The sequence below is a fragment of the Marmota monax genome, unplaced genomic scaffold, assembly GCF_021218885.2.
Source record: "Marmota monax isolate L192 unplaced genomic scaffold, Marmota_monax_Labrador192_F-V1.1 WCK01_AAM20220418_F8-fsc00269, whole genome shotgun sequence".
Taxonomy (NCBI): domain Eukaryota; kingdom Metazoa; phylum Chordata; class Mammalia; order Rodentia; family Sciuridae; genus Marmota; species Marmota monax.
In genome coordinates this window covers 1,023,166-1,040,078 of record NW_026694072.1, presented here as the reverse complement: position 1 = coordinate 1,040,078, position 16,913 = coordinate 1,023,166, and the positions used below count along the sequence as shown (strand labels likewise).

Genomic DNA, 16,913 nt, shown 5'->3' with positions numbered 1-16,913 from the left:
TGCACTCCTGTCCTCCCTGGCAGGCAGGCAGACAACCCAGAATCCTGCAGGAAATAGAACCTGCACCCCCAGGCGCTGCCTCGTTTCTCCAGAAGTCTGTGGCACGTGGGGTGAGTGACAGGTGCACCTTTGAGCTGGGGGTTGGGCAGGGGGCGGAGGGATATAATGTCCCAGTGTCAACAGGCCAGACTCAACAGCAGCGCCTGAGGCAGGCGACGGAGGAAAGAAGGACAGAGCACTTTGGGCCAACATCTCCCAGAGGTGAAGCTCGAGCCTTGGAGTTGGGCTGGGATTGCAGGTAAGGAGAATCCCCTCCCGAGCTTCGGTTTCCTCATCCGGAACACAGGGGCCTTACTCACCTCTATCTAGCAGGGCGGATCTGAACATTAGAGGAGGTGACTATAAAATGCTCAGGGTAGAATCAAGCACTTAGCAAGTACTCAATTAACGATCCTTATTATTATTATTATCTTTGGGAGCGGGGAGTGGGTAGGCTGGTTCCATTTTGTGGTGGTCATTGCTGGTTTTTTTTTTTTTTTTCGGTACCAGGGATTGAACCTGAGTCTAGGGCAGTTAACCCCTGAGCCACATCCCCAGCCCTTTTTTCTTTTTTTAATATATTTTATCTTGAGAAGGAGTCTTGCTAAATCACTCAGGGCCTCGTTACTTTGCTCAGGCTGGCTTTGAATTTGTGATCTTCCTGCCACAGGCTTCTGAGCTGCTGGGATGACAGGCATGCGCCACCGTGTCCGCCTATTTTATTTTTTTAATAGCTTCGTTTCCATTTTAAAGATAAACTCTGAAAATATCAACCTCATAAGACATAGCCACGTGATCAACCTGGAAGAGCCGACTTGTGCTCACTGGTATACCTCACCTGTGACTCTGATTTTCATAGGACCAATCTTTCATGTTCATGAGCATGTAGCCATCAAAGGCAGAAGCTGCCTCAGAGGGTTTTCTAGGACAGGAGGGAGGTCTTCTGCAAACAAAGCCGAGACTGAGAGGCAAGCAGAAAGTGTCAAGTGCCAGCTGCCTAAATATTTCTATGACACAGGCAGAAAGCCCAGCTAGACCTGGGTCATATCTGAATGCATTTCACGCAGGTGGTGTGACCTTGGGTGAATGTCTTCCCCTCTCTGAATCTCTGTCCCTCCTGTAGAATAAAGATAATACTAAGCCACGCCCCCAGTCCTTTATATATATATATATTTTTTAGAATCTGGGTCTCACTAAGTTGCTCAGGGCCTCGATAAGTTGCTGAGGCTGGCTTTGAACTCGAAATCCTCCCGCCTCAGCCTCCCCAGCTGCTGGGATCACAGGTGTGCACCACAAGCCCGACCCACCTCTTGGAGTTGTCCAGAGGATTAAGGGGCTTGGGTATGCACTGTGTCTTCATGTGTCTGGCAAGAAGTAGAATCCAAATTATGTTGGTTCTCCTATGGGTCTGTCCTTGCACAGGCATTATAATCAAGTGCACATGCACACATGTACACACACACACACACACACACAAAATAACTCCAGCTGCTTCACTTTCCTGGTTGAAGGAATTGGCATAAAATAGGGGAGAAATTCAACACTGTCAAACAAGCACCAGCAAAACAGCAAGAAATGGTTGACTTCATATCTGATCTCTGCACCAAGTCCAGAAGTTCATTTCCTGGGGTTTCACCTGAGGCTAGGTCTGTCGGATCCTGTAGTCTGGGTCCCAAGTCTCTTGAGAATCTCAGGCATTTCTATTCACCCTCCACGCTTGAGGCTGCTATCATCTGGTTCAAACTGGACTCATGGTGTGCATTGCTTCCTAAAGACAATTACCTTGGGACTGTTTTGTCTTTGATTCTCACCGACACACTACAAACCCCATAATGTTGCACTTGAGGGTTTTGCAGATGCAGGACTCTGAAACATGAGCTGTTTCTCCGGGTCTGCTCCAACTAGCGATTTTCTGAATGGCCGGACTTGCCAGCCCCGCAGCAGCAGCCTGTTACAGTGTACAAAGACAGGAGTCAGGCTGGCCTGGCTTGTCACCAACGGGGTGTCTCAGGCCGTGAGCTCGCTTGTCTGAATGTGTCACAAGGACCATACTAGATAAGGCACTTCAGATTCTTAGCACAAGCCAGGTGCCATCCCAGAGGCTCTGGAGGCTGAGGCAGGAGGATCGAAGTTCAAGGGCAGCCTCAGCAGCTTAGCAAGACACTAAGCAACTTTGTGAGACCCTGTCTCTAAATAAAAAAGGGCTGGGGGTGGGGCTCAGTGGTTAAGTGCCCCTGGGTTCAATCCCCTGTACCAGAAAATATAAAATATATATATATTTTAAGGATGCAGGGAACCGAAAACAGTAGCTAGGCCTCCATTTCCCCAGCTGCACAAGCTCGATGAGCTCATCTTTAAAGTTCTGCACTGGAGAAACCACCCTGCGCTGTGTTTGACCCTCTTGACCCTGGGCCTGTTCTTCCAGAAGGTTCTGGAAGCTGCCCGCGGTATTGCCCCTGATCCCGGTGTTGCTCTGGGTCCTCTCTCCTGCTCTTCTCTTTTCCTTACTTCAGTCCAAAGTCTCTTCATTTCCCAGGAGCCTCCAAAGCCTCCTCTAGCACCTCCCTTCCCCCCCTCACACGTTCCTATTTTATAAACAGCCCCTTTTTTCTCAGCCCTTTGCTGATTTCCTAGGCAGAGGGAGATGGAGAAAGGGCAGCTCTAGAGAGAGCAGACCTAGGATCCCAGCCCAGCTCACCCAGGGCTCCCTGGACTCTGCTGCCTTTAGCACCGCAGGTATGCATCCTGGGAACACCTGAGTCCTGGGCAAACCCAAAAGGTTGCTCACTCTCACCCGTCAGGTGACTTGCCCAAGATCCGATAGCGGGTGTGTGCCAGGGCGGGGCTGCAAACCTGGAGGTGTCTGACCATGGCTCTGAGTTGTTACGGCCTCCTCCCCTCCACCCAACCTCAGATTTATCACAGGGAATTTGGAAATTGAAAGAAAGTTCCTTTACTCCTGAGCCTTTTTGTTATTAATGTACAAAAGCAGTCAGCTCTCCAGCGATTACGGAGGAACGGTCAGAAGGCCCAGAAAGGGGGAGGAACTTGGCAAAGGTAACTCAGCAGGCGACACCGCAGGTGACACCGCAGGCTGGAAGTGAAGCCAAGTCTGATGCCTCTTTCTTCCTCTGGCCTCCTCTATGGCCAATGTTTTCTTTCCTCTGTGGTTGTCACAGGGCTAGGGGACAGAGAGCGCCTGCTCTGTGTGAGGGCCTCCTCTGTGTGTCAGGCACCATACCTAGAACTTCTGCAGAGGTTCCCATTTAACCCTCAGCACAACCCGGGAGATTGGGGTCACCCTTATTTCGCAGATGAGGTCAGCCATGTCTGAGGAAAAGAGGGTGCAGGGGAGACACAGCCACCGTGATAAGGTCTGTCTCCCCACCCCACCAGCGCCTGTATCCAAGCTCAGACTCCAAGCTGGAGGGAGAACGGTCTAGAATGACTCCTCTCTGTTTGTTGATTCTATCTCCAATTTGGCTTCTGAAAGCCCGCAGGAGTCCAGTTCTTGCGGGTTGGAGTCATTTCCCCTCTTTTACAAAACTAGGCCATATTGGGAACGTCCTGCTATTCAGGGCCACAGGCTGATCAGCCAGAGCCAAGGACCCCAGGAGGCCGCTTGGGAAGACAGAGAGGGAGAGTGGACTTTGGCCCTCCTGAACACAAACAGTCCTCTTGTTCTGCCTCAGCAGAAGCTGACAGAGCAGTTCAAGGTCAAAAGCTAAACTTCAGCGGGGCCAGCCGGCCAAGCACCGGGAGTCAGGCTGAGTCTCAGGCCAGTCCCACCCTGGACTGATGGACTCAGAGCCGCGCATGTGCACAGCCAGTGTTCACTCGGGTGGGACTCCAATCCCAGCAACACCACTCCTTGGCTGTGTGACTCCAGGTGAGTCACTTCCTCCTCCTGTGCCTCGGTTTCCTCATCTGTAAAATGGGACTAAATAGCAACAGCTGCCATCTCAGGAGACTGTTGGGAAGCTCAGGTGACACGGTGCACGTGAAACCCTCAGCGCTGGGGCTGGTGCGTGGCAGGTGCTTCACGAAGGTCACTAAATCACTTCTGCGCTGGGCACCAAAGTCTCACCTGAGGTACGGATGACTGAAACTTGAAGCCCACGGAGCATCTTGCCTGGGGTCAAAGGCAGGTAGGTGGCAGAGCTGAGGCCGAAGACTTGAAGTCAGACCCCACTACGCTAACCTCGAGGCCACCCAGGACACTGTCATCCAGGGGCTCTGCCAGGCCCTTTGTATTCCCAGCCAAGGGATGGGACACCTGGCAGGCTTCCCAGAGAAAGCCCCACCACTTTCCTGCTTTTTGACCTCGGGCAGAGGCCCTTCCCCTCCATGCCTCAGTGTTTCCACGTGAAAAATGTGAAAATTGATCATCCTGCATCTTTGGGTCTTGATTACTGAGGATATTAGGGCTTGGCAGGCCTGAGTCACACGGGTGGCGCATGCCTGTAACCCCAGGGACTCAGGAGGCTGAGGCAGGAGGATTGTGAGTTTGAGGCCAGCCTCAGCAAGTAAGCAAGACTCTGTCTCAAAATAAAATAATAAATGAATCAAAAGGACTGGGGCTCAGTGGTGACGTGCCCCTGGGTTCAATCCCCAGCACCAGACAAACGAAAGGGCTTGGTGGAGCCTGGTGCCTTCCGAGCCTTCAGGAGACTGCGATTGCAGTGATCGTGGCGGAGATGGTGAGCCTCACCCTTCCTTCTCGCAGGCGGCACGATGCGCGTGGTGGTGATCGGCGCCGGGGTCATCGGACTCTCCACCGCCCTCTGCATCCACCAGCGCTACCACTCGGACCTGCAGCCGCTGGACATGAAGGTCTACGCGGACCGCTTCACCCCGCACACCACCACCGACGTGGCTGCCGGGCTCATCCAGCCCTACGTCTCCCCACCCGACGACCCTCGGGAAATGTGAGTGAGGATCCCAGAGGGTAGTCTGGGGGGCCACGGGGGTGAGTCTGCAGAGAGGGCACTCCCTGTCAGGGTGTCCATCACCGAGAGTAAGTACCCTTGGAAGCTCTGATCTGGCATGACATGAAGAAAATACCTATGAACTGGGCAAACCACCGTATTCTGAGGCAAAAGACAGAGGATATCAAGGGGTTTGAGACCAGCCTGGGAAACATAATGAGACCCTCTCTCTTGTGCTCAAAAAAAGAAAGAAAGAGCCAGGTGCTGTAATGCTTGCCTGTAATCCCAGCATCTTGGGAGGCTGAGATAGGAGGATCACAAGTTGCAGGCCAGCCTCAGCAACTTAGTGAGGCCCTGTCTCAAAATTAAAACTAAAAAGAGCTGGGGATGTGGCTCAGTGGTTAAGTGCTCCTGGGTTCAATCTCAGGTTAAAAAAAAAAAAAAAGGAAAAGAAAAGGAAAGGAAATACTCAAGGATATTCCCTCTACTCTAAACCACATACTGTGTGCTAGGAGGTTTGTCTCCATTCGTACCATATGCATTGACGAATCCAGAAAATTTCTGAGCAGGTGGATCAATGCAAAGGTCATAACTGGGCACTGTGGCACACGGTGGTAATCCCAGTAACTCGGTAGGCTGAGGCAGGAGGATCACAGGTATCGAGGCCAGCCTTGGTAACTTAGTGAGGCCCTAAGCAACTTAGCAAGAACCTGTCTCAAAATAAAAAAGAGATGTGGTTCAATAGTACAGTGCTCTGGGTTCAATCTCTAACACAGAAGAAGGAGAAGGAGGAGTTACAAAGGTCATTACATCTGTTTAGAAAGTACCATCTATGGGCTGGGGAAGTGGCTCAGTTGGTAGAGTGTTTGCCTCACATGCACAAGGCCCTGGGCTCAATCCCCAGCACCAGAAAACAAAAAACTAACACCTGCTTCAACAAGTGGACGACCCCTCCCTCTGCAGTAAATAATATTTCAAACAAACCAATAAAGTATTCTCTTGTAGATTCCAAAACCAGTGTTCCTGGTCAGTGGGCAGCAATTCAAGAGCTCCCTCCCTCTCATGGCTTTGTCATCCACTGACATGGCCCTTCTAAGGGCTTCTAAGGTCACTGCCAAGGTGACCTCAATGTTACCATTCTCATGGGCCAGTGTTGTGCAGAGTCTCCAGCCAACACACAGTCACATGGCCCCAGTACACGCAAGTGAATCTAGAAGCTGTAGTGGATTTTTAGAATTTACTTTTTATTCTAACTTGTTCTATATGACAGCAGAATGCATTACATTTCATATTGTACATATAGAGGACAATTTTTCATATCTCTGCTTATATACAAAGTATATTCACACCATTTGTGTCCTCATACATGTACTTAGGGTAATGATGTCCATCTCATTCCACCATCTTCTTTACCCCCATGACCCCTCCCACCCCTCTGCCTATCTAGAGTTCGTCTATTCCTCCCATGCTCCGCCTCCCTACCCCACTATGAATCAGCCTCCTTATATCAGAGAAGATGTTCGGCATTTGGGTTTTTTGGGGATTGGCTAACTCCACTTAGCATGATAGTCTCCAGCTTCATCCATTTACCTGAAAATGCCATAATTTCATTCTTCTTTAAGGCTGAGTAATATTCCATGGTATATAAATGCCACAGTTTCTTTGTCCATTCATCCACTGAAGGGCATTTAGGTTGGCTCCACAGTCTAGCTATTGTGAATTGTGCTGCTATAAACATGGATGTGGCTGTGTCTCTGTAGTGTGCTGTTTTTAAGTCCTTTGGGTAGAGTAGAAGTGTAGTTGGGCTGTGTGCACAGGGTGCGGAGAGAAGGCACATGGGGATAGCAAGCTGATGTCTGCCCCCAGGGTTCACAATGGGCGGGGTCTCGTGGCCAGTCTGTATCATCGTCCCCCCAAACCAGGTCAGAGCCTCCTTCATCGGAAATCATCGGCTCTGTGAGCCCCAGGCAGAGATGCCCATCCCCTTCCTGCCTGTTCTCTGTCCCTTAATGGAGTGGAGGCTCAGCCTATCTTCCCAGCAGCTCTGGAGGCTGAGGCAGGAGGATTGCAAGTTCAAAGCCAGACTCTAACTTGGCAAGTCCCTGAGCAACTTAGTGAGACCTTGTCTTAAAATAAAACAGAAAGGGCTGGGGATGTGGCTCAGTGGTTAAGCGCCCCTGGGTTTAATCCCTGGTACTAAAAAAAAGAGAGAGAGACTCCATCCCATTAGTGGGGGAAATATCGGAAGAAGTGAAGGCATTTGGAGCAGCGCAGGCTTGTACTTAGTAGGTGTCTGGATTTTGGATGCCTCTCCACCACCTCATCATACCCCCAGCTGACCTCTGAGAATTATTGCCCAGCTCAGGACATCAGGTGACACTCCTGTGGGTGACCCTTGCAGGGACTGGAACCAGCAGACCTTTGACTACCTACTGAGTCAAATCCATTCTCCCACTGCTGACAAAATGGGCCTGGCCTTAATCTCGGGCTACAACCTCTTCCGTGAAGCTGTTCCGGTGAGTGAGGAGTCCTAACTACAGATTCCAGGAGGCTGAGTCAAGGCAGCAGAGTCTTGGGTTCAAGCTGGGTCCACTTTATTTTAATTCATAATCAAAAAAATTTGGGGAGAGGTCTGGCTCTGCTGCCCAGGCTGGCCTCAAATTCCTGGGCTCAAGTGATTTTCCTGCCTCAGCCTCCCAGGTAGCACGAACCCCAGGCCTGTGCCACTGTGCCTGTCTAAAAATGCTTTTTAAAAAGCACAAACAGAATCTAACAGGCTTCAAGGGCACATGCCTATCATTCCAGCTACTCAGGAGGCTGAGGCAGGAGGATGGTTGAGTCCGGGAGTTTGGGGCCAGCCTGGCACAGAAAGAATGTAAGAAAGGAAGAAAGGAGGGAGGAAATACATATGTATGTGTACATGTGTGTGTATATATAATGTATATGTACATGTAAAACTTTTGTTCCAAATTTTGTTATTAAATTGGCAGATACCCAAATCTCTGATGAACGGGTGGATCTAGCCTTTGATTGGTATGGGCAAAATTTACATATTCCAAAGTCATGATGTCGTGTGTCCCCTGAAGTCTGGGGTCTTTACGATGTGATAGCAAAATCGGTGCCAGGCCCTGTCCTAACTCTTTGACAACCAGTGGCTCCTTTAATTTTTATAATAACAGGGAGTCATCTGCAGAGAAGAGAACTGAGGCTCAGAGAAATGGAGTGGTTCACCCGGAGCCACAGAGCTTTTGAGAGAGAGAGTGCTGGGGTTTGAATCCAGGTGGTCTGTGACCTCGGGATGCCCACAGAGGGACAGCAAGGCCGTTCAGGATGGGCTCGGGCTGTTTGGAGAGGGTGGGGTGGGGCAGGCCCAGCCCTGGGTGCTTAGCTCCCTCATTACTCATTCTCCAACTCTGTGCTAGGATCATTCCCTCCTTATCTCTAGTGCTAGGATTATTGGCCTTGCGCTATCTCTTTCCTGTCATGGGGCCAAGAGAAACGATTGTCCCAAACCAGAAAACGGAGTCTCTAGTCATTCGAGAGATAAGGTGGCAAATCTGGGGTTTCCACCCAGGAGGGCCCATGTGCCCTCTGCCTTCTACTCTCACCCTCTGTGACTGTCTCTGGTGCCCCTGTTTCTGCCCCATTTATGACCTCTCCTCTATCACTCACCTCCAGCCTCACCCTTACCCTTTTTAGAGTGGTTAAGAACCTGACTGTGGGCTCTGGATAACGGCTTGGTAGGTAGAGCGCTTGCCTCAAATGCACAAAGCCCTGGGTTCAGTCCCCAGCACCACACACACCAAAAACAAAACAATATCAACAACAACAACAAACAGAACAATTTCCGGGTGCGGTGGCACACACCTGTCATCCCAGAGGCCCAGGAGGCTGAGGCAGAAGGATTGCGCATTCAAAGCCGGCCGCAGCAACTTAGTGAGGCCCTGAGCAACTCAGCGAGACTCTGTCTCTAAATCAAATACAAAATACAAATACAAAATACAAATACAAAAAAATAGGGCTGGGGATGTGGCTCCGTGGTCAAGTGCCCCTGAGTTCCATCCCTGGTACCCGCCCCCCCCAAAAGCAAGAACCTGAACTCCAGAGTCAAATTGTGTGGGCTGAGGTCTCAGCTTCACCACTTACTACCTGTGTGAGCCTGGAGGAGCTCTGAGCCTCCATCCGTCCCTCTGTGGGATAAGAAGAGCATGCAGCTTTTCCATGGCTGTGACTAAAGGACCCAACCAGAATAATGGCAGAGCGGGAAAGTTGACTTGGGGGGACTTACGGGTTCAGAGGTCTCGGTAGACAGCAGGCTGCATTCCTCTGGGCTCGAGGTGTGGCAGGACATCATGGCCGAGGGAGCAACGCAGATGCAATATATATTCCCCATAGCCACGCCCCCAGTGAATCACTGCCCCCAGCCACGCCCCACCTGCCACCGGCCACCACTGAATAACTCCATCAGGGATGACTCACGGTTAGGTCAAGGCTGGGACCCCATCATTTCTCCTCCAAACCTTTGGCGTCGTCTCACACCTGAGCTTTGAGAGGACTCCACATCTGGACCGTAACCCCACCTTCGTGGCTGGTTGTAAAGATGAACTGGATCTCTACGCGGGAAACTCGTGGGACCAAGCCTCGCACACAGGGCCGTCTAAGTTTTTGTTATTTCTTTCTTACCGACTGTCACCAATCCTTGTCCCTCTTCTCTCCTGCTCTTAAGGACCCTGTCTGGAAAGACTTAGTTCTGGGATTTCGGAAGCTGACCCCCAGAGAGCTGGACATGTTCCCTGATTATGGGTAAGGGTACCCTCAGGGGCAGAGGGGCCAAGGCACCGCGGAATTCACACAGAACCATCCCGTGGGCAGCAGAGAGAGGCGCCCAGCTTTCTGTGGCCCGTCTTCCCCTGGTCCCTGTGGTGCCCTGGTCTCCTGATGCTCCGTCCAACTCCTTCACAGAGGCCTCGAATCCCACTGCCTCCGGATCCTCTCCTCACCCCACCTTGTGCCTGAATCCCCTCTACCAATGGCACATCCCATCTCCATTTTTATATTCCAACTTCAGGGATGGCTTTTTCTGATAGAAAATAGCTCTTTTCATTGAGCTCAAAATCGCTCCCTCCCCCAGCCCCATGAATGTCACCCCATGATTCTTGGGGACCCACGGAACAATACTGACCCCACCTCCACTGGTCAGCCTTCCAGTCTAACTGGGGTTCTGACTTGCTGTTTCCTTTGGCCGGTGGCGGGGACTCCAGCTATGGCTGGTTCAACACCAGCCTGATCCTGGATGGCAAGACCTACCTCAAGTGGCTGACGGAAAGGTAAGTTCAGACCTCAGGCCGGCGGGCGCCTGCCAGGGACCCTGCTGGGGGACAGCAGTGTCATGGGGTTCTTGCAGGTAGAGACCAATTCCCCAGCTGAAAAAAACCCTTAGGCCAGGTGTGGGCGCTGTCCTTGGTTCTGATCACCACTGTCCTTGAGACCGTGGCTCTGCCCCTGGCTGGGCACTGGAAACACCCAGGCCGCTTCTTATAGCATGTATTTATTAACAACTTCATGGAAAGTTCTAGTGCATTCTCCTACGTTTCCCAGGTATATTGACACCATTTTTCTTCTTCTTCTTTTTTTTAATACAGTGAATTTGAGCCCAGAGACACTTTACCACTGAGCTACATTTTCAGTTCCTTCTTTCTTCCTTTTTAAAATTTCAAGACAGGGTCTCCATGAGGGTTTCACTAAATTGCTGAGGCTAGCCTTGAACTTGTGATCCTCCTGCCTTAGCCTCTCAAGGCAGGGTTGACATGTGTGTGCCACCATGCATGACTATATTTACAACCTAAGACGCCTTCTCTCTCTCTCTCCCTGTCTCCCCTCTCACAGCTTTGGTCGGTGTCTCTAGAATGTTAACTAATATGGGTAATAATGGAATAATGGATATCCCTGTTTCTTTCCTGACGTTAATAGCAATCTCATGGTGTTCCAAACTAGCAAACACTCGCTTGAGGAATACATCCACATTTATATTCACATACATTCATATTAAGAAAGATTTCATGTATTCCCTACAGTTTACTATTTTACTGAGGTTTTTTTTTTTTTTTTAATTCTGGAATGAATGGTGACTTGTACCAAATAATTGGGGGAGATTCCTAAAAATATACATTTCAGGATCCTACTTTACACTCATTGAATCAGAAACCCTGGAGTGGGGTTCAGAATTTATTTCACAAATTTCCCTGGGCCGGGGGTGGTGGGGCACACCTGTAATCTCAGCGATCCAGAGGCTGAGGCAAGAAGATTGCAACAACTTAGTGAGGCCCTATCCCAAAATAAAAATTAAAAAGGGTTAAGGATGTATCTCAGTGGTAGAGCATCCCTGGGTCTAATCCCAAGTACCAAAACAGGAAAGATGATTCTAGTTACCAGCCAGGCTTGGGGACTATTGACATGGTCACTTCTCCGAACCTGGGGACACTTATGATCCCCGTCCAGCCTCTTCCAGAAGAAAATGCTTCCAATTTTTCCTTTTTTTTTTAAAGTGATCTGTTGCTACAATGTAGCTCTACGTCTTTATTTTTATTTTATTTTATTTTTTTTTGTGGTGCTGAGAATTGAACCCGAGACCTCACTTGTGTGAGGCAAGTCTGTACCACTGAGCCATAATCCCAGCCCCAATTTTTCCTATCTTGAAGGAAATATGCAGATGAAATCATCCCAAGGTTATCCTTCAGCTTAAAGATGGTTTACGTCCTATTCTTTGGATATCTTTACTATACTACTGGTAGTGACAGATATTTTTCCTCAGGGACATTTTTGTTGTGTTGTATATTGCTGGGCCTTGAACCCAGGGCCTCACACATGCTAGGCCACCGCTCTGCCACTGAGCCACATCCCAGACCTCCTCTGGGACATTTCAAGGGAGGGGTGAGTGTCCCCAGCCTCCTCCCTCCTTGTGTCCTGCTTTTGTCAAAGGGGCATTTGGCATTGGCCCGACTCTGCCCCTCGTCCACCCCAAATCTCATCCCCCGATGTTACCAAGCCATGGGGGCCGGCAGAGAGCAAGGGAGGGAGGAGCCTGAGCCCAGCCCCTCACTGCCTGACTCACTATAGAACCTTCAGGAAGACTCCCTTCTCCCTCCGCCATCCACCCAGCCAGGGACTTGGGTCATGTCCAAGACCTTGTTTCCCAGGGGACAATTCCTGGCCCCCTCGTCCAGCAAGGCGCTGGTGATCTAATTGGCCCACCCTGCCCTATTCTCAAAGAGCATCCGGTGGGACTCGTGTCCTCAGAAATGTTCCCACCCCACCCTCTGGGAGGCCGGGCAGAGAACTGAATTCTAGGTGTTTCTGACCCGTGTGGTTGTCCCAGGCTGACTGAGAGGGGCGTGCAGTTCTTCCTGCGGAAGGTGGCGTCTTTGGAGGAGGTGAGCCATGGGGGGAACGGCTGGGTGTGGGAGGGAAGGGGCCTCTGCTTCCTGCGGCTGGGCTGGGGGCTCCTTGCCAGACTCCCAGAGTCTCCTGAGGCCTGTCCCCGACGCTAGTCCTTCTCTGAACCCCAGGAGGACTCAGGCATTCTGAGATTCCAGGAGGAATCTGCCCAGACATTAGTGGCAGGAATAAAGAACAGTGGAATCCTGGCGGCCATGAGGTTGAGCCTCAGTGAGCTTCAGGGCTAGAGTGGGATCAGCTGCCCTCCCCTTCCAAGTCCAGGCGCTTGGGTGCTTCCTACGACACTGAGGTTGATGTTTCTGAATAGTCCAGGCCCTCAGCTGGGACCCGGATCAAAGGAACAGCAACACCGTGGATGACGGTGGAAGCAGCCGCCATCACCAGGCAATGACTGAGCACCAAGAGTGCTGGGCGACTCCACTCAGCCCTAGCACTCAACGCCTGGCACGTGAAAGGTGCTTAGCACATGCGGCTATCAGTACTGAGCACTAGTACTCAGTACTTGCATTCTATAGTGAGGACCTACCTGCTCTGGGCAGGGCCCTGATGGACCCTTGCGATCCACGGTCAGGGCTGAGCTGGGGTGCTGGGGCGGTCATTGCACTGTGTGTCCTTGAGTGGACGAGTGGCCCAGACACCCACAGAGCTGGGGTTTCTAGCATCTTTCTGCAAACACCTTGGCGCCATAGAAGACCAGATGGAAAGGAGTCAGAAGGAGAAGGGGGACATCAGCTTCTTTCTGACTTCCTTCAGGGTTCCCAGAGGTCTCCCCACTCCACAGTCCCCGGGGCCCAGCTCCTTTATACACAGAGCTGCCGGGGATCTCAGCTGCCTGTCATCTGGTGACGCAGGCCCCATTCTGTAATGGGGGCGGCTGTGATAAAGGGACATTTCTGAGGTCACACTGTGGGTAAATGGCAGAAAGGAGATGCTGAGGCACTTCCCTCTGATCCACCCATGGGGACTCCTAGCCACTGTTCCCCAGCTGTGGGGTAGGAGGAGGGAGGAAGGCAGAGACAGGGATGCCAGGGTCCTCATCATCCCCCCACCCTGTTGGTTGCTGCCAGGTGGCAAGAGGAGGCGTGGATGTGATCATCAACTGCACCGGGGTGTGGGCTGGGGGGCTGCAGCCAGACCCCCTGCTGCAGCCAGGCCGGGGACAGGTCATTCGGGTGAGTGTGAGAGTGAGACGCCCAGCTTCCGCTGACGGGATGATTGTTGTGCATGCTTATTTCACCTCCACAGCTAGTGGAAGAGTGGGGAACGTGTGTCAGAGTGACCCAGACTTTGGGGAACTGACGTGGTAAAGGAGAAGGGCCATCCTGCCTTGTCCACCCTGAATGCTCTTTTGGGATTTCTCTTTCTTTTCTCCTCCTCCTCCTCCTCCTCCTCCTCCCCCCCTCCCCCTCCTCCCCAAAGATTGAACTCAGGGGTGCTCTACCACTGAGCTATACACAAGCCCTTTTTATTTTGAGAGAGAAAATTTTGATAAGTCTCTCAGGGTCTCACTAATTTGCTGAGGCTGGCCTCCAACTTGTGATCCTCGTGCCTCAGCCTCCTAAATTTCTGGGATTATAGGCATGCACCACAGGTGTGCCCAATGGACAATTTCTTCTTCATGGCAAAGCACGTGTGGATATGTTTGTAGGACCAGCTGCTTATGCCTGTATTGTAATAAAAATAGCAAATAATGGGGCTGGGGATGTGGCTCAAGCAGTAGCACGCTCACCGGCATGCATGCGGCCCGGGTTCGATCCTCGGCACCACATACAAACAAGGATGTTATGTCTGCCAAAAACTGAAAAATAAAAATTAAAAAAAAATAGTAAATAGTTATGCAATGTGTATTAAGTGCCAGGCATAGATCTAAGCACAGTGCTTGGTTAGTTTAGTCCTTACTACCACCCTTTGAGATGGGTGCTACCATATCACCGTGGCCATCTTACAGAAGCAGCAGCTGAGGCACAGAGGGGTCAAGTGCAGGCCTGAGTTCATATGTGGTAAATGAGAGGTGGAACTGGGATTAGAACTCGGGCCACCTGGTTTAAGAGCCCGGGGACTGGTCATCGTCTCAAGCTGCCTATCCCTGTGTGAGGGGCTGCCTGGGTGTAAGTGCAGAGTGTATATTCATGGGTGTGCAGGTGCACGTTCTCCCAGGTGAAAAGGCTCTTCCTCGACACACAGGTGAGCATACTTTAGGGAGCAGGGGCAGCTGTCAATCAGGGTGGGTCTGCTGCAAGGGACAAGCAGTTAGGTGCAGCCTCGGGCCAGGAGGTTTGTGGAGTGGGCAGGATCAGCCCAGCTACTCTAGTTGGAACTTCTGGTTGTAGCCAGAAGCCATTCAAGGAAGCCCTTTGATCCTGCTCCCCTGACAAGATGTCTCTGTTCCGAATCACCAGGTGGAAGCCCCGTGGATGAAGCACTTCATTATCACCCATGACCCAGAGAGAGGCATCTACAAGACCCCGTACATCATCCCAGGGTAATGATCGGCCTGCTCTAGGGTGGAGGAGGCACCTTGTGCCCTCTCTATGTCCCCCTGCCTGCCCTGGTCCCTTGCTGAGTGGGGCAGTGCTCTGTGAGAGAGACCTGGCAATCAAACCCCTGGAAGGCAGGGCTTGGCCTCACTCCGTCTGGCTCTTTCCAGGGTTCTTTGGATGACCCTAGTGGCGAGGCAGGGACCAAGGTGCTGGATACGATGACAGTGGAATTAGGAGGGGTGTAAATGGGCAATACTGCAAACGGGAGGAGGGTGACTGGAGTTGATTGCAACGACAGCATCCAGGGTGGAGGGGACGATGTTAGTGAAGACAGTGGCCGCGTGATGGAATGACACTTTTTGGTAGTGGCATGGCGTGACAGCGTTGTCCTGGTGGGAGAGACAGTGCTGATGGAGTGTTGTGTTGCTTGGCGTCGGGATGGTGGAGCAGTGACCATCGTGGGGTGATGGGGGGTGGCGTGGTATTGACGAGGACATCAGTCCTGTGAGTGGTGGTGATCGTGTGCGGGGATGAGTGGGTGCTGATGGAGGTGACAACCAGCCATGATGTTGACAAGTGACAGAAATGACAATTGCAAGGCAGTGCTCATGGTGTCGGTAAAGGTGTGGGCAGAGCACTGAATGGGGTTGATGGTGATGGCCGTGGTGATTTGGGTGGTGACGATGGTGGTGACAATGGTGGTGGTAGTGACTTAGTAACGAGGGCAGGAGGAGGCAGCTCACGATGGTCCACACGCACCTCGAAGGCTCTGTCTCCCCCCCCACCTCGCGCATTTTAATCCAGGAGCCAGACGGTCACTCTGGGCGGCATCTTCCAGCTGGGGAACTGGACGGAGCTGATCGATACCCAGGACCACGACACCATTTGGGAAGGCTGCTGCAGACTGGAGCCCACGCTGAAGGTCAGGTGGGGACGGGCCTCGGTGCCCTAGACCAGGCTCCTGGTTATTAGGACACTCGGAGACGGGAAGAGAGCCAGGCGGGTGGCACACACCTGGAATCCCAGCGACTCGGGAGGCTGAGGCAGGAGGATCGCCAGTTCAAAGCCAGCCTCCGCAATTTAGCGAGGCCCTGAGCAACTCAGTGAGGCCCTGTCTCAAAAGAAAAAAGAAAAAAGGGCTGGGGACGTGGCTCAGTGGTAAAGCACCCTGGGCTCAATACCCCGTACCCCCCCAAAATAAATGAATAAATAATGAGAATAACAATAAGAGGAAGATGGGAAGACAGCGCCCCTGGAACAAGGGGCAGGACAAGTGGACAGATGAGTTCCAGCAAGGGACTGTGGGACGCACCGGGATTTGACGATGTCTAGGGAAGTCCTGGCTTCAGGCTAATGAAGTCCAAATGCCCGAGGCTGAGAATTGTCTCCTCTTGAGGGGACACTGCCCAAGTGACCTCGTCTGTCTGCACAAGGAGCAGACGGGCCTGTTACAGCAAGCTCAGTTGTCCCGTTGCCTACTAGTGGTGACAAGGGCTGTGACAGTGACGAAGATAGGGATGGAGGTGGCGGTGGGTGTTGATAAGTACAAAAATGCAAAGAACGGTGATGACGATGGTGACGAAGTGGGGACTGTGGGTAATATCAGGGCAGTGCTTGGTGGTGTCGGTGGCATTGAATGGAGATGGAGTGAGAGAGTTGGCACCGGTGGTCGCAGCGATGGTGATGGTGGCGATGATGGCAGTGGTGGTTCGTTAGGTGGCCTAACAATGGCAGCAGCAGAAGTGAGCAGCTGGCACTTTTCCTTCCAGAATGCGAGACTCGTCGGTGTGGGTGCTGGCTTCCGGCCTGCGCGCCCCCAGATCCGGCTAGAGAGGGACCGGCTCCCTGGGGGACCTGCAGACACAGAGGTATAGTGTGCGCTCCTGGTAGGGACAGCAGCCCTCGGGCTCCTAAGACAACTCCGTTGTTTCCAGGGAAAAGTCCCCCACAGCCTGAGGTCAGGGGCATGGCGGGGACATCCCTCTGTCTATAATGGGGACACTGAGGCTCA

The 16,913-nt window shown here is 51.9% G+C and overlaps 1 protein-coding gene across 9 annotated transcripts in view; it reads left to right on the top strand.

Moving 5' to 3' along the window:
- Nucleotides 1-16,913, top strand: part of Dao (D-amino acid oxidase) — a 29,330-nt gene continuing 12,417 nt past the window's right edge. For 2 of the 9 annotated variants that reach the window (XM_058585546.1, XM_046464341.2), the window contains exons 1-13: nucleotides 3-110; nucleotides 184-298; nucleotides 2,655-2,775; nucleotides 3,735-3,928; nucleotides 4,766-4,967; nucleotides 7,369-7,483; nucleotides 9,694-9,770; nucleotides 10,229-10,294; nucleotides 12,343-12,397; nucleotides 13,490-13,594; nucleotides 14,822-14,904; nucleotides 15,707-15,829; nucleotides 16,672-16,770. In XM_058585546.1, coding sequence (XP_058441529.1) covers nucleotides 3,838-3,928; nucleotides 4,766-4,967; nucleotides 7,369-7,483; nucleotides 9,694-9,770; nucleotides 10,229-10,294; nucleotides 12,343-12,397; nucleotides 13,490-13,594; nucleotides 14,822-14,904; nucleotides 15,707-15,829; nucleotides 16,672-16,732 — 978 coding nt within the window. In that variant the 5' untranslated portion in view covers nucleotides 3-110; nucleotides 184-298; nucleotides 2,655-2,775; nucleotides 3,735-3,837 and the 3' untranslated portion in view covers nucleotides 16,733-16,770. Of the gene's footprint in view, nucleotides 111-147; nucleotides 299-2,654; nucleotides 2,776-3,734; nucleotides 3,929-4,765; nucleotides 4,968-7,368; nucleotides 7,484-9,693; nucleotides 9,771-10,228; nucleotides 10,295-12,342; nucleotides 12,398-13,489; nucleotides 13,595-14,821; nucleotides 14,905-15,706; nucleotides 15,830-16,671; nucleotides 16,771-16,913 lie in introns of those variants that run through there. The other 7 variants (XM_046464333.2, XR_009228621.1, XM_046464340.2 and 4 more) reach the window with 7 other exon arrangements.